Source organism: Triplophysa dalaica, chromosome 3 (assembly GCF_015846415.1).
Source record: "Triplophysa dalaica isolate WHDGS20190420 chromosome 3, ASM1584641v1, whole genome shotgun sequence".
NCBI lineage: Eukaryota > Metazoa > Chordata > Actinopteri > Cypriniformes > Nemacheilidae > Triplophysa > Triplophysa dalaica.
The window spans coordinates 1,011,527-1,032,293 of NC_079544.1; the positions used below are offsets into that span (position 1 = coordinate 1,011,527).

At 40.3% G+C, this 20,767-nt stretch overlaps 1 protein-coding gene across 8 annotated transcripts in view; it reads right to left on the reverse strand.

The window, feature by feature from the left end:
- LOC130417691 (NACHT, LRR and PYD domains-containing protein 3-like) overlaps positions 1–20,767 on the reverse strand; it is a 47,447-nt gene that overhangs the window by 14,847 nt on the left and 11,833 nt on the right. For 6 of the 8 annotated variants that reach the window (XM_056743401.1, XM_056743407.1, XM_056743403.1 and 3 more), the window contains 3 exons: positions 12,559–12,732; positions 8,139–8,312; positions 690–848 (listed from right to left, as the gene is read on the reverse strand). In XM_056743401.1, coding sequence (XP_056599379.1) covers positions 690–848; positions 8,139–8,312; positions 12,559–12,732 — 507 coding nt within the window. The remainder of the gene's footprint in view (positions 1–689; positions 849–8,138; positions 8,313–12,558; positions 12,733–20,767) is intronic. The other 2 variants (XM_056743406.1, XM_056743405.1) reach the window with 2 other exon arrangements.

Genomic DNA, 20,767 nt, shown 5'->3' on the forward strand with positions numbered 1-20,767 from the left:
TTGGATTTAAAACTCTTCTTCCAGCACAAAGTAAATGTGTTTAAATCTGAAATGATGGTGACCAGTTTTATTAATTTAATACATTTTTGCACATGAAGACTTGAAGTTGATGAAAGCGTGTTACAGGTTCTTATATAGGCAAGGCAAGATTATTTATATAACACATTTCTTACACAACGGCAATTCAAAGTGCTTTACATAAAATGATTGACAGAATGAAATAAGACATGTCTTTAATGCAAATGATTTAAGATCACAAATACTTTAGATTTTAAGAAACAATAAAACAGCAATAAAATGGATTAAAAATGTGAGTGTACTGTATATATAAAAAGAATAAGAAGTGCAGTTGATGTAAAGCAGCACAGTGCTCAGGTTGTGAATGCACAGCTACACAAGTGTGTTTTTAATCTGGATTTAAAGAAGCTTCTGTTGGTGAACGTCTGATGTCTTCTGGAAGCAGATTTCAGCTACGGGGCGTAATGACTAAACGCTGACTCGACTTGTTTTGAGTGAACCCTTGTTATCTCTAACTGACTTGATCCTGATGATCTGAGAAGTCTGTTTGCTTTATATTCAATGAGCATATCTGAGATGTATTTAGGTCCAAGACCATTGAGTGATTTATAGACAATTAATACACAAACATTTCTTGTCTCTACTAATGACATAATAACACTTTCACTCACTGTAGTTTCTGTAGTTTACATTGTGGATCCTTCAGTAGATCAGAGAGCTGCTTCACTCCTGAATCTCCTGGATTATTAAAGTTCAGATTGAGTTCTGTCAGGTGTGAGGGGTTTGATCTCAGAGCTGAAGTCAGAGCAACACAACCTTCAGATCCAATCCTGCAGAGAGAGAGACAGAAAAACTTGAAGCAAACTATAATGTGTGATTTATGTGTCTCTGTTATAAACACTGAAAATCAAACTAAAATAAATCAGTGGTTCCCAAACGCTTTTTACATACATACATACATGATACAGTAAATGGATAATTTAAACCCAAATATAAATTGTAATAAGCATAAATAAAATACAAGCAGAACAAACTTCTATTAAACAGTAAAGAACCCTCAGAATTTGGAGTAAAGCACTGTTCTAGACTATGATGATCTTTTATTCCATTAAAGGGACACTTCACCCAATGATGAAGATTCTGTCATCATTTATTCACCCTCAGATTGGTACAAACCTGTTTAGATGTCTTTGTTCTGCTGAACACAGGGAGATATTTGGAAGAATGTCAGATCCCATTGACTCCCATAATATTTTTTTTCTTACTATGGCAGTACAGGGAAATGAGATCTGTTATACATATACAGTAGTGATGCACGATATTGTATTTTTGCCGATATCTGATACGCCAATAATTTTCACCTCAATTTAGCCGATAGCCGATATATGCTGTATATCCACCAGGGCGTTTTTTAGGCAGCTAAAAGCAGGTGCTGGACAGCTTTTTTTCAATCAAGGTGCTCTGGTTTTAAATTTAAAAACAAGCACCAGCAATGAGCCAGTGGAAAAAAAACAAGGGTGATTGGTCGGTCACTTCACTGACCGTCCCTTCTCACATTTGGAAATGAGGAGAAACTAAATTATTTTAAAAAGGTTTAAACAATGAATTTGGTGCATATTAATTAAAGAAGTAAAAAGAGCAGAGGTTAAAGAGATCACAGACTTGCTTATGGCATGTTGACTTTGAAATGTAGACTAAAAAATTTCAGATTGCACAGACGAAAAGCACCCGTGAGCTCAGGTTCAAAGTCTTTTCGATGGACGATAGGCAGGATTTCACTTTATTTTTACTCTGTGTTTTAGTTAAAAACGTTCATCAAGTAGGTAGTGCGCTGCTAACGCAGAGATGTATTTCTTTACGCACTCGGTTAATGTGCGAATGTGCAGCTTTTACCAGTCCGCAATAACTATTCGAATATCAAAAATGTGATTTGAATATTCTAAAAATATATTGCTTCACCACAAGTGTAAGTTACTACTACATAAGACCTATAGAGTTGTCACGTCTCATTTAATGCATCTTCGTTTCAACTGGAATGATTTTATAATGTACAGAAAATAAAAAAATAATTTGTATGTTTTCCTAAATCTTGTTGACTCAGATTGCTAGTTTAATTATTTTAAGTTTACTCACCGTATGCCCGGATCGCCATATTAAAATGTTTCAAAACTTGTAAGCCACAGAATTTGTTAACAATACTTACATTAAGTATAAAATATACCAATGTATTATTAAATAATTAATAATAATTTATCTATTACCATACCTTAGCGGTTGTTCATAGTAAATTCATATTCATTCTTGAACCTCTTGAAACATGAAAATGTCGGCTACATTTCACTTCAACTAATGTTTATGAATTTGGCCTTAACATAAGACTGGCTTTTTCCATACATAAAAGCCTCAGACTTCCTTCTAGAAGTTTAAATAGGGTTGTCGTCTTCCAGTTACAGCCTGTAAATAAATTTGCACGGATGCTTTTTTGTTTATTTTAAAATGCGCTTATGATCCTTTACCTTAGATGAAATAAAAAAGCTGATCTTATTTATTGATGCAAATGCAATGCAAAGCTAAACAAGTAAGACACTGGCTGTGAACGACAAAGAAAAAATATTTTTATCTGGTGCTGATAAGGAAATATCTATGGCTGTCTTTGTTGCAGGGTCAGCTTGGAGGTATCAAGCCCGCTTACTTGATTAATTATCAACATTATAAACAATAAAGCCAGATATTCTTGTCAGATCTGGGTTTTGTTACTGGGAGTTAGAGAAGATCAGCGCGGTTTCTTCGCTGTCGGCTTGTTGAACAAACTTTCACCAGAGTGAAATAGATCTAGCCTTTATGCTTGATTTTCTTATCAAGAACATGTAAAACAAAATAAACAATATCATTATATAACACAGACTGTCAATACACTCGTATACACGCGTTTTGTTCATTTTGTTCAGTTCTGCGTGTTTTCTTTTTGGATTATTTACATTTACATTTACATTTAGTCATGTAGCAGATGCTTTTATCCAAAACGACTTACAAAGAGTTTAGGAGCAAGAAGCGATATGTCATACAGGAGCCATAATACATTAGGTGCCAATACAAAGTTACTGGTTTTAACAAAAGTTAGACCACTACCTGTTGAGAGAAAGGGTTAGTGAGTTTTATTTTTATTTGTCTGTCAGGAATTCACAGAAGAGTTGGGTTTTAAATCGTTTTTTGAATATTGTGAGAGTACCGATCCGTGAGGGACCCCAGTGATCAAGAAGTATTTGGTGATTTCCAGTGTAAAACGTTGCAGATAAATCAAGCAGAATCAGGACCGAGGATTTAGATTCTGTCTTGACAAGCCGCAGTGCTTCTCTGACCGATAGCAGTGCAGTCTCAGTGGAGTGGTTTGTTTTGTAGCCAGACTGTTTGTCATCCAGTAGTTTGTTCTGGGATAGGTCGGAAGACACCTGGTTGAATGCTGCGCTTTCAAGTGTTTTTGCAATAAATGCTAGGAGAGAGACAGGTCAGTTATGCTGATGATACTCAACTTTATATTTCCTCGATGCCTCATGAAACCCACCAGTTTCATCAAATAAAGGATTGCATAGTTGACTTAAAAATGTTGATGAGTAACAATTTTTTACTACTAAACTCGGACAAAACAGAAGTGTTACTTACTGGACCGAAAACTGCTATGCGTAACAACCAAGAATACTGCTTAACGATTGACGGATGCTCCATAAAATCCTCGTCATCAGCTAAGAATCTTGGCGTTGTATTCGACAGTACTCTCTCATTTGAAAGCCATGTCGCCAACACCTGTAAAATTGCATTTTTCCATTTTAAGAATATATCTAAATTACGTCATATGCTGTCACTGTCAGATGCAGAGAAATTAATTCATGCATTCATGACATCAAGACTAGATTACTGTAATGCACTTCTAGGTGGTTGCCCTGCAGGGCCTATTACAAAAACTGCAACTGGTTCAAAACGCGGCAGCTCGAGTTCTTACACGTACAAAAAAGTATGAGCATATAACCCCGGTTCTGTCAACCTTGCACTGGTTACCTATAAAGAATCGCATTAACTTTAAGATCTTGCTTATTACCTATAAAGCCCTACATGGTCTAGCGCCGCAGTATTTGAATGAACTTCTATTGTATTACAGACCTCCACGTACATTACGCTCTAAGGGGTCCTGTCAGTTGGTAATACCTAGAATTTCAAAATCAAGTGCAGGTGGTAGATCCTTTTCTTATCTAGCGCCTAAACTTTGGAATATTCTTCCCTGCACGGTCCGGGAGGCAGACACACTCTGTCAGTTTAAATCTAGACTAAAGACTCATCTTTTTAATCTTGCATACACTATACCTCCATAATATTAATCCTCAGAGGATTTAGGCTGCATTATTTAGATCAACCGGAACCAGGAACACATCCAACAACAAATGATGTACTTGTTGCATCAAAGAGTGCAGAACAGTACTCTACTCTCAGCCAGTCTTGTCTCTTTGTTCCAAGGTTACCGCAGGATGCAGTTCATGCCCAGACCTGATGGCAGAGCTGAGAATGGGAAGCGGTGACCTGACAAGAGCTAAGAGGATAGAGCTGGATAAAGGACGCGACAACTTTGTTTTTCCTACAACATTTCAAATGCTATTAGATTGTTAATGATAATCTTAAATCCTTAATTTTTATATTTTTACTAAGCCTTGTTGTGCAAGCACTGTTGAGCTTGTGCAGAGGCAGCAGCTTTTGCCAGAGGGGAACTGGAATCCCCTGGTTGGGCCTGGGTTCCCCTGAGGTTTTTTTTCTCAATGGGAGTTTTGGGTTCCTCACCACCGTTTGCATATTGTTTTGCACTATCTGCCTGGCCGGGGGGGCTGCTTTAGAATTCATACTTGTATTAAATGTGTCTCATGTACAGCTGCTTTGTAACAATGAAAATTGTAAAAAGCGCTATATAAATAAAGTTGAGTTGAGTTGAGTAATTTTGTCGGGCGTAGAGGGTTCTTCAGTAGGGGCGTGACCTGGACCTGTGTGAATGTTGATGGAAAAGTGCCTCTGGTTACTTCAGTGTCTGTCAGTGGGGTGAAAGAGGAGAGTTCGATGATTGAAGTGGGGGAGGTGTTTACCAAGGTCTGCGGTACCGAGAATTGTTTTCTGATGGATGATGATTTCTCAGTGAAAAATACAGCAAAGTCTTCGGCAGTCAAAGATGAAGTGGGAGGGGGAGGAGGGGGGCAAAGAAGAGAGTTAAATGTCTTGAAAAGCTGTCGAGTGTTAGGTGTATAGCTCACATTGGTGGTATAGAAAGACATTTTAGCTGTGGTAACACTAGCAGAGAAAGAGGAGAGTAGTGACTTGTAGTCCCCTAGGTCAGTAGGGTTCTTGGTCTTGCGCCATTTCCTTTCAGCATCCCTTAGTGTACTACGTTGTTCACAGATGATGTCAGACAGCCAGGGGCAAGAGGGGGTGGCACGAGCTGGTCTGGAGGACAGAGGACAAAGGTTATCTAGACAGGATGTAAGTGTTGATCATAAGGTGTCGGTGGCAGTGTCAGCATCTAGAGAAGCAAAGTTGGAGGGAAGAGAGGATGTCACTCTAGCAGAGAGTGTGCTCGGGGAGAGAGAGCGAAGGTTCCGTCTAGAGTAAACTGGTGGTGATGTTGGTGTAGTGCATGTAGGAAGGAGCATGTTGAAAGTGATGAAGAAGTGGTCCGAGATGTGAAGAGGTGTGACTTGAATGCTGTCTGTGGTGCAGTTACGGATGTAGATGAGGTCCAGCTTGTTTCCAGATCTATGAGTACTGGCTGTGATGAGGTGCGTGAGGTCGAACGAGGCGGTGAGGGTGTAGAAGTGAGAAGCATAGGGTTTCTCCAGGTGGATGTTGAAGTCCCCAAAGACCACAAGAGGGCCGCTATCCTCCGGGAATGATGAGAGCAGCACATCTAACTCTTCAATGAAGTCGTGAAGAGGACCTGGGGGGCGGTAAACTACAACAACGCTGAGTTGAGTGGGAAAAGTGATATTAACAGCATGATATTCGAATGAATAGTTGATACATAGAGAAGATCGTGTGGAATATTTCTAGTCTTCTGGTTTGGCGGGGAGAGTGAGAGAAGGAGTAGTTTGTGGAGAGAGCAGCGGGTGTGGCGGAGTCTTCAGGACGAATCAAAAATAAGCAAAACTAATATTCGAAGATCGATGAGAACTATTAGAAAATTATTCGAAATTCTCACCCCTCCCCCTCCCCCACATGCACAAATTTACAGTATTACACACACATAAACGGAAAGAGATAGAACTTTTACGCTTTATTAATTATGGAATAGGCAATCTTACATCAAGCTATACATTAAGATAACGCGCTGAAACATTAATATATTAACAACCGAATGACGACACTTATTAACAGTACGTCGATCAGCATCAACCGTTCATAATGCTAGGACATATGAGCATGCCCACTTATACCAACTAAAAAACTGCAGTGTGATTGATCAATGAAAATATAATAAAGCCATAAAGATTTTAGACCAGACTTAAAACGCGTTAAAACATATTAACCGAATGACGGCATTTATTAACAGTCCGGAACGATTTCATGAATTAACAGCTCAAAAGGCTTCAGTTTCTATTGTCATGAAAAAGTTTCTCTAGTCTGGCAGTGATGGTTTTTCTAGACGAACAGTAAACTCTGGCTGAACAAACACCATAAGATTTGTAAAACCCTCTCCTCCAGAAGCATCCTTAGCGATCATGTCAGTATTTAAAGCCGTTATTTGCTCCGCCCGTCTGGCATCCAAATTGGTTGTTCTGACCATAAAACTAGCAACTGATTGCTGACCTGTGGATGGATCTGCTGGGTGCTTCGCCCTCAAATGACTTTGCTTCGTAGTTGTTGATCCACGATAAGCCAGCTTTGCATTGCACTTCACTTTATTCTCATTCATTTTATTAAAGGACCTTCACTCAGAACTCATTTTTGACACCGTCTCAATTTACCGTATCCGTTATGCCACGTGGGTCTACAGTGTGCGTAACTTTGATAACAATTGTTGGGAGAAACTGTCTCTTGATTAATAGCCTTTAAGTTTAAGGTGCGTCATTATTGGCAGCGCCACCCTTTGGTTACATGAACACGTTACGCCTGAAAACACAGCGATTTTTTAAAGATCGCAAACACTATTCAAAATTCTATAATTAAAAAACTAATTGAATATTCGAAATTCGTGACTCATCCCTTCTAAAAACAACACATTTTGTGTTGATTTAAGGACAACACATTAATGTTGTTCCTGTAAATACTAGCAATAATGAACGGACGATCATAGCGCATCTGGATGAGCATCAACTAGCTGAATCAGAAGTTTTCATTGGTTTCTCTATTGAGTCAGACCTGTCTGTTATTACAGTAGTTGTGTATTTGACTTATTCTGAGGCTGCGCACACAGACAGATCGGTGTATGATGTGTTTCAAAAGCAACTTTTTCCAATCACTCTCCCGGTTCTTTGATTTAAGTAAAGAAAGTAAAAAAATTGCTTTTGTGCTCAAAGTGCTTTAAGGTAATAGTTAAAATATCTAGAATTGATCTCCTAGTTAAAGAGTGACTTGTGTTGTCTAGTGATGCCGGATCACAGTTATATCTGTGGGCAGGTGGTTCAAGTAATAAAAAACAACATTCTTACTGCGGGTGGGTCGCTGGAGAATGAGATAAATCAATAAAGATGATCATATTAAAATGAGCTGATGGTCTACATGTGTTCTACAAGTTTTGTATCATATTGCATTTCTGTCAATAGATCCTTCAAAAAAACACACATTGTTCCTTTAATCTGTGTATTCAACATGTCCTGCATTTTTGTGGGGTAACGTTTCATTTCTTTGAAAGTAAACAATATATTTTGATAGTTTGGAACTGTTGGTTCAGGGGGCTAAGATGAGTCCACCTAAAAAGGGTCTAGAACCGCCCCTGCTTGATATTCTGACCCCTTTATTCAACTGCCATTAGAAACATATACAAAGACATCATTTGAGATGAAGCACTGTGATATCAAGTTAATTTGTTATAATTTAATGATCCATCTTTAACATTCCTTATTATTCATAAATATAACTGGAGTTTGACTCACTGTAGTTTCTGTAGTTTACATTGTGGATCCTTCAGTAGATCAGAGAGCTGCTTCACTCCTGAATCTCCTGGATTATTATAGTTCAGATCCAGTTCTGTCAGGTGTGAGGGGTTTGATCTCAGAGCTGAAGTCAGAGCAACACAACCTTCAGATCCAATACTGCACTTAGACAGACTGTAACACAAAGAAAAACTCTTCACACTTAGAGCAAATGATTCATGATTTATAATTTGGAGTGTCATAAAACATACACACAGTTTCACCATACACAATTGTTTTTATAAATTTTTCACTTTTCACTTCTAACATTTGTTTAGTGATTTCAGTCTATACGCAGCCTGTGAGTACTAGAGCCTTAAAGTGGTCATTGATATTTAAAATGTGACTAAAACAACAAACTAACTAAAAAAATAAATTACCATGTTTTTGAGTGCCAATTTGTATAAACATATTTTTAAGTGGATATTAAGTGACAATAACATCATAATGCATATTTTACATTCTAAATTTTGGGATTTAAAAAAACATATAAAATAAGGTATTGTGACATTCCTTTTTTGTCCATGAAGGTCACAAAGAGGGTCGTCTAATGAAGACTATCAGAGTTTAAAGTGAAGATGTTGTTTGTGGAGATGTTTAATCCTCTGGTGAGATACTGGTGGACAGCAGACTATTTTCTCAAAACAAATTACCCAAAATGCAATTCACAATGAATATTTCTACAGTTTATTATCTTCATTTACTTTAGTGTTTTACTCCACTACTCATGTAACATCCATCTAAGTGTATTATTTGTTAATTCAGTGTTTCCTCTACATTCATTTTAACGTCACAGTTAAACTCCTCCACACCACAGGTGTAGTTTCTCTCTGACGCACTGTTTCTCATTCATTCTTAATTTGTCTTGCCAGTGTTGGTAAATTATCAACTCTTTCATACGTTTTAGCGACATTTCTGATCCCTTTAGCGACTTTTGTTCAGTAATGGCGCATGTAGACAAACTACTTCTTGGATAAAGTGTGAGGTCTTGCTTTCTGCAGGGAACACCTCTCTCGACGTCTACTCTGTGCAGTGAGCAGCGGGGAGAAGCAGCAAGAATATTTAGAAAGTAGAAGCAGGGGTTCAATTGGGTTTTGTTTTGTGGTGGGGCTTTGTGGGGTGTGTATATATCTTATAATATGATTTTATTAATTGACTGTATAAGTTGAAAGAGTCCTCTGTGCTTGTGCATGTTTTAGGGGAAACGGTGTAAATCTCTTCTGCACTGACAGAACCTCAGTCATCTTTCATTAAAACAACATATAAAGCGCTTTGGCATTTGTTCCTGTTATTTGCACTACACGGAGAGCCCGAGAACAATGAGGATTAAATTACTACTACAGCTATTGTGTTCTTATAGATTTAGTCACTTAATATTGCTCTTAAAATGCACCAGATTGCAACATTTACCTTTAAAATAAGAAAAATACCTTTAGCCCCCAAAGTCTCACAATAGCTGAAACACTAGTTATTTGTTGTACATGTACCATTTGGGACAGAGACTGTGCAAGTAAATGTTATTATTATTTTTTTTAAATTTAACTGCTTATGTAAACTTGGCATTAAAAAATATTAATAAATTAATTGAAGCGAATTGCATCAAAGAAATTTTGATTTGTCATTGTATCATGATGAACTGTGTGATTTACACAACTAATTTGTGTTACTATCTGTAGCTGTCACAGATAGTGTAGTTTCTTGCTGAATATTTGTGTCACCTTTTTGAAAGTTTTTTGTTGTTGTTGTTGGTTTGTTTTATATATTATGCAATATTTGAATACTTATTTGGGAGTATATTTGATTTACATGATAGTTTGGCAATAGTGACACCTACTGGAGAAAATGAGTACCATGAGACGTACTGGTCATGTCATTTGATTTTTGCGTGAACACCAGAAAAGTAACAGAGAAACACGAGGTGTAAGCACACAAATTATTAGGTGCAAGCAATGTAGTGGCCAGGAGCATAAAAAATTGTGTTACTTGCAGAAAGCTGCGTAGATCAGTCGAAGAACAACGTATGGCTGACCTTCCAGCTGACCGAGTGGAACCCTCGCCTACATTCTCGTATTCTGGTGTCGACTGTTTCGGCCCCTTCTACACAAAACAAGGTCGAAGGGAATTCAAGAGGTATGGACTGTTGTTTACGTGCTTGAGCTCCAGGGCTGTACATTTAGAGATGCTAGAAGATCTTTCATCCGATGCATTTCTGAATGCCTTAAGATGTTTCATAGCAATCAGAGGAGCCGTGAGACAGATTAGATGGGGGCTAAGAATGAGCTGGAGAAAGGTTTGAAGGATCTGGATCAAGAGAGGATCTCTACCTATCTTGCAAGCAAACAATGTGACTTCCTTATGAATGTTCCTGAAGCAAGCCACATGGGAGGTGTGTGGGAACGCCAAATAAGGACGGTTAGGAATGTGATGAACACTGTTCTAGCACAAGCTAAAGGAAGACTGGATGACGCGTCATTAAGGACATTTTTTTACGAGGCAATGTCAATTGTAAATAGTCGTCCACTTACAACTAACACAATAACCCGAAGAGTGTTGAGCCTTTGACACCTAATCATCTGCTCACAATGAAAACCTCAGTATCCCTTCCTCCTCCTGGCAAATTTGTCCGTGAAGATTTGTACGCAAGGAAAAGATGGAGGAGAGTGCAGTACTTGTCGGAACAGTTTTGGAGCAGATGGAGCAAAGAATACCTGGTCAACATCAGCCTCAGACAACAGTGGCACACGCCTAGAAGAAATGTTCACGTTGGAGATGTAGTAATTCTCAAGGAGGACAGTGTTCCCAGAAATAAATGGAGGCTAGCTAGAGTTGTTGAGACAAGTGCAGAAGATGATGGGTTGGTGCGAAAGGTTAAACTCCAAATGGGACAAAGTAAGTTAGGAAAAAAGGGTGAGCGACTGACACACATATCCTTTAAAGAGCGTCCAGTCCAAAGGTTAGTAGTAATAGTTGAAAACAACTCTTGAACTATGAGTAAACCACAAAATGGGATTACATAAATTAGTTGGGACATCTAAAATAGTGTAATTCAAATAAAGGTAAACTAACACTGGTTGTAAAAGTGTTGAAAGAGGAGTGGAAGTTAAGTAACAGCTTGTAGGAAAATTGCAGGATTTATTTGATTTGAAAAAATATATATATTACTGACATAAATCCTTTTAATTTTGGTGGCAGTGTAGCTGTCACAGATAGTGTAGTTTCTTGCTGAATATTTGTGTCACCTTTTTGAAGGTTTTTGTTGTTGTTGGTTTGTTTTATATATTATGCAATATTTGAATACTTATTTGGGAGTATATTTGATTTGCATGATAGTTTGGCAATAGTGACACCTACTGGAGAAAATGAGTACCATGACACGTACTGGTCATCTGATTTGATTTTTGCGTGAACACCAGAAAAGTAACAGAGAAACACGAGGTGTAGCACACGAATTGAGAGGTGTAAAATTGAGAAGATTGTTGATGAAAATATGTCTCCTAATGTCTCCTGAATCCTGATTTGGAAAGCACACGGTATGTTGATATATCTTGGTTATGATTTATTTGTAAGTTTAATAAGCTATATTGAACGACGCCATGGCAAATCATTTCATCACTAATTTGATTGTAATTTTGGTTTATTTTCAGTTTTTTCACGGTGTACATTTGATGTTTGTGAAGTTGATTGATTCAAGAGAGGAAGACAGTTAAATAAAAAAGACATCGAAGGCATCAGTTGAAGCGTGTTTTTTCTGCTGAGGAGAAAACATTCAGGAGCCGTTATACTATCAAAAGACAAGTATGCAGTTTTGTTGTATTTAAATGTCTGTGTGAGTGTTTCTGTTTCTATTGAACGTTTAGCAGGTTATTATGGATAATGCTGTTGTGGAACAAAAGACACTTTGATGCAACAGACACACATTTAGACATCTACACTCATTATACAAACCTCAACAAACATGAATAATTCAGATAAACAGATCAACTCTGAACATCCTTAAACAATCTATTAAAATCACAATCAAACAAATAAATACACACCAACAAAACACATTAAATAAGATAATAGGACAATTCATCCGCTTCATTTATTTGTGTTGCAATGCATGCTGGGAGTCATGAATAAGGTTGTATGATGTTGGTACTCAACATACATTTCAGTTTAAAGCAGTTTTGTTGAGTGTTAAGATTCATTCACAGATTCTTGATTTCTGAATTCAGTTGAAAAGCTTTTTTACTTTCATAACTATCACTACACTGGAGTCTTACAAGCTGCAAAACTTAAACTTCAGTATAAAAAATCTTCAGTATTTGTCTTTAATATAAATGTTTTTTTTTAGGTTTACTGTAGACGCTCACACTTCTTGGTTTAATAGTGTACTTACTGTAATATCTGTAGTTTACAGTTTGTGTTCTTCAGTCCATCAAAGAGCAGCTTCACTCCTGAATCCTGTAGATTATTGTGACTCAGGTTCAGTTCTGTCAGACTTGAGGAGTTTGATCTGAGAACTGACGCCAATGTTGAACAACTTTTCTCTGTCAGACTACAGCGACTCAGACTGAGAGAGAAATAACAAGAGAACAGTGTGTTAAAAGACTACTAATATTTACCCTAATCATTCGCACCCTGTATAACACACATGCATGCACAGGTCATCAGTCCATCAGAGAGCAGTTTCATGTCATGTTAATAACAGTTAGTATTGCCTGAAATGGAAACTCATACAAGAAATGGTCCTCAACTCTACACATCTTGTGTGGCCGTTTCTAAATATATGCGTTCTTCAGTGTTCTCTCTCTATGTCATTAATTTACATTTACATTTACATTTAGGCATTTGGCAGACGCTTTGCGACTTACATTGCTTTATTCTATACATTTTACATATGTATTTGCAATCCCCTGGGATCGAATCCACAACCTTGCGTTGTTAACTCAATGCTCTTACCACTGAGCTACAGGAAAGCTAATTAATAACTGTCAAAGTCCAGTTCCAATACTCAAGAACACAAGAGCAGAGAAAGCATGAAAGTATCCGGATGTGTTCTCGATATCAAGAATGCATCGAATGCAGCCTTGCGCGTGTACGGAACCCGCTTGAAGTCAAAAAAATTTTTTTCAGTGCAAAAAAGTCCAAACCTCTCAATTCAGACATTTTGTTGTAATTTTACAAAAAGAAATAAAGACTAGAAATAACTACATCATTATTATTAATACCAGCTTATTCTATTTCCCTATCACACACATAATCATTATTTAATCAGTGGGATAAACCATGAGGCCTCCATCATTAACACACCATTAGAAAATATAAAAAAACAAAACTTGAAAAGACTACAATTTTTTTTACAGCATCACTACTGAAAATAACAGATTGATTTGTAATATACATTTTTAACAGAGATACTGAAATAATTACATATATATATATTGTTGATCATACAATAATCAGAGGTGTCAAAAGTATTTACATTCATTACTCAAGTAGAAGTATAGATACGAGGGTTTAAAAAGACTTCTGTAGAAGTTGAAGAATCAACTCAAGCTTTTTAGGCTTCTCAAGTAAAAGTGTAAAAGTATTGGTTTCAAACCTACTTAAAGTATAAAAGGAAAAGTAATTTAAGGAAAAAAATGCCATTAAGGACAAAAGCTTAGGCCGCGCCACAGGGGCCTATTGTGCACTACCCCACCTCCTCAAAAACACGTTGTTGTAGGCCATAATGACTTGTTATATTAAAATGTCAATGTTGAAAAATATGGAATGCAGACTGTTTCAGCCACATATATGCCAGTTGAAAATAACTCATTTTAGTACAATGCAAATACATTAAAGAATATATATACATATATGTGTACTATTGAGCATTAACATGTGTTTCATCAGGCATGTGATCAACCCAGGACGAAAAAGAAGGAAGACTGCACGCACCCTCGCCCAACCCCAATCCCCCCAAAATAGTCCTTAATGTTACTTATTAAATGTTACCTGATTAAAAACAGGAAACTGTTTGCCAAAGTTATTTTTCACTTAGCAAGCACAAAACCAAACTATTATAATCACTAAATTATGACTGGCAATTTTGGAAATATCAGTTCAAATGTTTATCAGTTCTACAGTCACCTAAACAATATTGAATAAAATAGGTTGATGCTTTGTGAAAATATCTAATGCTCATGTGTGGCACCACTTGAATAGTTTATATTACGCATAATTTAAATTATATTGTAATCAACAAACATTCCTCAAACAATTGAACACAAACAGTACAGAATTCAGCGCCCTCAAGAGACTACCATACACAGCCACTAGATGGCGCATTGCGTCATTCGTACAGCTTCATATTGCAGTATTTATACATTTAAGTGTATGCATTGCGTAGAGACTTCGACACGTTTATATTAAAAAGTGACTAGTTCAGGCATTTGTATAGTTTTAAGCCATTAAATGGAGGAATGGCCTATTTTAATCTCTGTATATAGATATTATTAAGCATATCACAGACGTTACTGTAGATAATTGTAGGAATGATTATGTTAATATGCTGGATTTGTGTATAACTGTACAGGCCCCTTTAAGGGAGCCCCTCGTCTGTTTCCGGTCTGCGTGATACGTCAGTTGTGTTACGTCTGGTATACTGATGGCATGCTGGAGCAGATGCTAATAAAGAACTTCAGGTTAACAATGTCCAGGGGCCCGTTTCAATAAGGAAGTTCAACCAACACCGAGTTAAAATCTGAACTCTGAGTTGATTTACTCAGAGAATCGCTACTCTGAGTTTTCAGTTTCAGACCAGCTGATTTGAGTTAGTTCAATCCACTCTGAGTAAGTTCACTCTAGGTTACGCGCGTGCAGCATGGCGATGAAAAGACATCATCAATTGAGTAAAGATAGCACGATTCACCATGGCAACAGCACATGACAAAAAGCGCTCTGTTCATTTCTCGTCAATCGAATTGAAGGAACTGTTACAAGTGTACAGTGAATATGAGCAGATATTTAGAAAAAAGATCAACACAGTTGGCGTGGGAGAAAAGTGCTTCACGTGTTAATGCGCAAGTTTACATGTCAGTCACTTTTATATTTATTTTGTTGAAACTGTGAAAATGCGAATTATATTTAACTCTCTCGCTCTCATGTAGGTGCTATCCTTCTGAAATAAAAAGATCTTGGCAGCAGCTGAATATGAAATATACGACTGCGTCGTAAAAAAAAAAAAAATTCGAGAATAAAGTCGAAATGTTACGAAAGGTCGAAATGTTACGAGAATAAAGTCGAAATATAAAGTCGAAATATAAAGTCGAAATGTTACGAGAATAAACTCGTTATATTTTGAGAAAAAAAAAAATCACAGAATTGCTAGAAAAAACGGCTGTGGAGGATTTCGTTGAATCCTACTTTAGATTATGATTTAGCAATAAGGAAATTATTTGTCTTTTGGCGCATCATCACAGAGTTATAATTAGTAACAGGACAATACAGCGATCATGTAGGAAACTGAATTTATTCAGAAGAAAAAATCTGACATGAACTACGAATTAACTGATTCAGATGACGTGCTTAAACAAAACTTAAACTCTTAAACTATAACTTTCACGAAAATAAAATACGTATAACGACGAGTTTATTCTCGTAACATTTCGACTTTATTCTCGTAACATTTCGACTTTATTCTCGTAATCTTGAATTTTTTTTTTTTACCGAGCACTAAAACGCCGTCGTAGTAATACAATAACATCATTCATTCAGGAATGTTAAAAGAAATAAAATGCTCTTGCTAGTAAGATGCCTGATTGGGAAATGTTAAATATACTTCTTAAACTGGACTTAAAAGTTAAGATAAAACGTCCAAACGGGGCCTCACAATTCTCTCCCGACATAAATATAATTCTCTGCGAATTAATGCAGCATCCTCTTCTATGGGTTCCTGAATAAACGAACATGACATTTTAAGTTCCCTTTCGAGGGAACTCGCACTGCGTCGCCATGGCAACGCTTTGGGGAACGCCTCAGCGTGACCAGCTCTGAGCACATGTGTCAACATCGTCCAGTAGTGGATTGCTACGTCATAGATGACGTATGGACCAGGAGGTATAAAACGACATCCGAAATAGTGAACTACAGCTCTTTTCTTCTCAGCAACGGCTCTGTGTGTAGTGTGTGTTTGTCTAGTTAAAAGAAGCGTGAGAGTGTTCTGTAAAAGAAGTGTGTTTGGTTAGCCAGTCCCGCTTTTGCCGAGGCAGAGAGGAATCTTCGCTCGTGGGGCTCGCAGATGGACGTCAGGGAGGCTGAAGAGACATGCTCCGGCTTCTCTTTACCCTCCGTAGCTTCCACCTCTCTCTCTGCTGAGTCGGGAGCACGCACTGTGGTTTCTCCCGCTCAGAGAGGGAGTCCGGTTCGGCAATGTTCTGCATCTGAGGATGTAGACATAACTAGTATCGAAGCAGGAGAGTTAGATTGTGTTCCCCCTCTTGCTGCTTCGGTTCACGCCGATCTGGTGGAAGTCATGACAGCTGCGGTAGCCCAACTAACAATAGACTGGCCCGCAGATAAACCTAACGCTCGTCCTGAGAATAAGATGGACGAGCGATGTCTCAAGCATAGCACACAACCCTCACGACGCAAACTCCCTTTCTTTTCTGACCTACATCAGGAGGTGTGTAAGTCGTGGCAGCATCCATATACCGCACGAGTATTCACCCACAGACTTGCATTTATTCTAATGTTCAGGGCTATGAAGAAAGAGGTTACGTGGCGATGCCGAGAATAGAACAGACGCTTGCGAGCTATCTGTCTCCATCCACGGCTTCGTCCCTAAAAGCCCCTACCTTGCCATCAAAGCCATGCAGGGTGACATCGACTTTGATTGGCAAGGCATGGTAGCCACTGAGAGGCATTTATGGTTGAACCTCTCAGACATGAAACCATCTGACAAAGCATTTCTTCTGGATGCCCCATTGTCCCCTACGGGCCTTTTCGGCAACGCTGTAGACACCGTTGTTGAAAGGTTCGAGAAGGCTAAGAAACAGGCTGCGGCATTTAAACTTTATCTCCCCCGCCGCGGACAAACTCCCCAGGCGGCGGGGCGAGAACAGCCACAGGCGTCCACTAGCTATCGTGAGCGTCAGAAGCAGAGTGTTGCTTCCCGAGCCCCACCCCAGAAGGATGGGGGTTCAGGAAGAAAATATAACCCGCAGCCTTACAAACCTAGGACTGACCTGAGGGCAGTCATTCAGGCGAGAAAAGGGGAAAATAAGAAAAAGTCCTGACAGACTTCCCCCCGAGGAGCGTGCGCTCGCACCTCATTATACGGTGCCCGTTCCTCTTCGGTGTCTCCAGAGGGTTCAGCCGGCTCTGCAAATCGAGGTTTGCCGAGCCGTTGCGGTTCCCGTAATAATATCACCAGAGGCTGGCCCCGAGAGGCTAGTTCCCTTAGTCGACCATTTAGCAGCTTGGAAAAGTCTACCAAATGTGTCAAAATGGGTCCTGCGCACGGTAGAGCAGGGTTACCGGATTCAATTTCAAGTCCGTCCGCCCCGCTTCAACGGAGTTTTGTACACCGAGGTGTGCCCCGAGCAGACTCTGGTGATGGAACAAGAAGTAAAAACTCTCTTGTGCAAGGAGGCAATCGAGTTTGTACACCCTCACGAGAGAAACTCAGGCTTTTACAGCCGGTATTTTATTGTTCCAAAAAAAGACGGGGGATTACGTCCGATTTTAGATCTGCGACATCTAAATCGGGCAGTGCAACGTCTCAAATTCAAGATGTTGACGTTGAGACAGATCGTAGGACAAATCAGATCCGAGGACTGGTTTGTCACGATCGATCTGAAGGACGCGTATTTTCACGTCTCCATTTTTCCTCCCCACAGAAAGTTCCTAAGATTTACGTTGGGGGAAAGACTTATCAATATCGTGTTCTCCCGTTCGGCCTGGCTCTGTCTCCACGCACGTTCACGAAGTGCGTGGATGCAGCCCTAGCTCCGCTACGCATGAAGAGCATTCGCGTGTTAAATTACATAGACGATTGGCTGATTCTAGCAAAGTCGGAACATCTGGCGGTTCGACATCGAGATGTTGTTCTCGCACATATGAAAGAACTAGGGTTGAGACTGAATACCAAGAAAAGTGTGCTTTCTCCAGTACAGAGAACCACTTTTTAAGGAGTGATATGTGATTCCATCACAATGCAGGCGCGGCTCGCACCTGCTCGTATTGTTGCAATCCTGTCAGCCGTTTGCAGAATAAAGCTAGGCCAATCACTGACTGTAAAGCTTTTTCAGATGTTGTTGGGACTCATGGCAGCTGCGTCCAACATTATTCCCGTCGGCCTGCTGTATATGAGACCTCTACAGTGGTGGCTCAAAACCAAGGGGTTTTCCCCGAGGGGCAACCCGTTGTGCATTATCAAGGTGACACGCAGATGCCTGCACACACTGAGAATGTGGAAAGAACCTTGGTTTGTTGCCCAAGGACCAGTGTTGGGAAGCACTTGTCGGTGCGTTGCACTGACAACCGATGCTTCACTCACAGGTTGGGGAGCTGTTATGGAAGGCCAATGGGGCCAAAACCGATGGGAGAGCCAGTTTCGATCTTGGCACATAAATTGCCTAGAGATGATGGCAGTGTCTCTGGCGTTGACACACTTTCTCCCACAACTCAGAGGCCAACATGTGCTTGTCAGGACAGACAACACAGCTGTGGTCTCATACATAAATCACCAGGGGGGTCTGCGGTCACGGCAACTATACAAGTTGGCACGTCAGATCCTCCTGTGGTCTCAGGGGAAGCAGCTCTCCCTGAGGGCAGTATATATCCCCGGTCACCTGAACCGAGGAGCAGACTTCCTGTCGAGACAGGGGCTGAGGCCCGGGGAATGGAGACTCCACCCAGAGGTGGTGGAGCAGATCTGGATGAGATTCGGCCAGGCAGAGTTAGACCTCTTTGCAAATCAGGAAAACACGCACTGTCGGCTCTGGTTTTCCCTCTAGGGCTGGATGCCATGACACAGGTGTGGCCGAGGCTTCACCTGTACGCTTTTCCCCCGATCGCTCTACTCCCGGGAGTTCTGGAAAGGGTGCGCAGGGACGGAGTTCGCCTACTGTTGGTAGCCCCATTCTGGCCGGCCCGAGTATGGTTCTCAGACATCATAGACCGGTTGGAGAACTCTCCATGGGAGATTCCTTTGAGGAGGGACCTCCTCTCTCAAGCGGAGGGTCAAATACATCACCCACGCCCGGAGTTATGGAAACTATGGGTTTGGCCTCTGAGAGGGCTAGCCTCTTAAACACTGGTCTCTCAGCCGAGGCTGTGGAGACCATACTTAATTCCAGAGCTCCTTCTACAAGGAAGCTTTATGCCTTAAAGTGGAGAGTCTTCACTACTTGGTGTTCAGCTCACCGCATGGACCCTGTAAACTGCCCGGTTTCAACAGTGCTTGAGTTCCTGCAAGATCGTTTTGCTGCAGACTTATCCCCATCTACCTTAAAGGTTTATATGGCAGCCATTTCTGCCTTTCATGTTCGGCTAGGGGGCATACCTGTTGGTAGAGACCCCTTGGTTCTACAGTTTCTTCGTGGTGCTCGCAGGTTGAGGCCTGTGAGCCACACTAGGGTACCTACCTGGGACTTGGCTACAGTTCTCGAGGGACTGTCAGCTCCTCCCTTTGAACCGATTGATTCGGTCGCTCTAAAGTTTCTCACTCTTAAGACTGTCTTCCTGTTGGCTATTACTTCTCTCAAGAGAGTGGGAGATCTTCAGGCCTTGTCGGTTTCCCCTACGTGCCTTGAATTTGCTCCTGGTTTGGTTAAGGCGTTCCTTTTCCCCTGGGCAGGATACGTGCCTAAGGTTATGGATAATGTACCGAGACCCATTACCTTGCAAGCATTCTGTCCTCCACCTTTCAGGAGCCAGGACCAGGAAAGGTTAAATTTGTCATGTCCAGTGCGAGCACTGGACTCGTATGTACACAGAACTGCGGCTTGGAGGAAAGCGCAGCAGCTCTTCGTATGCTTTGGTTCACCGAAGAAAGGTCTGTCGGCAACCAAGCAAACCATCAGCAGATGGATAGTTGAGACTATCTCTCTGGCCTATGAGGCCTCTGGCAGACCATCGCCTTTGGATGTCAGAGCTCATTCTACTAGGGGTATGGCGGCCTCCTTAGCCTTAAGGTCGGGGGCGTCTATGCGGGACGTGTGTGATGCGGCAGGCTGGTCCTCTCCGCTCACATTCGTGAGATTTTATAGTTTGGACATGAATCTCACCCCGGGAGCCCAGGTGCTTGTGTCTTCCACGTGACATTTTTGTACACACATACAGGCATTTGGACGTATGGCGGTTTGGGTATTTCGTTCCCCAAAGCGTTGCCATGGCGACGCAGTGCGAGTTCCCTCGAAAGGGAACGTCTCGGGTTACGTCTGTAACCCTTGTTCCCTGAGAAGGGAACGAGACACTGCGTCACCTTGCCATACTCCCTACATCCCTGTAAGCCTTTTGCTTCGAAGTTTTTCGAGCTGAAGTTCACTATTTCGGATGTCGTTTTACACCTCCTGGTCCATACGTCATCTATGACGTAGCGTTCCACTACTGGACGATGT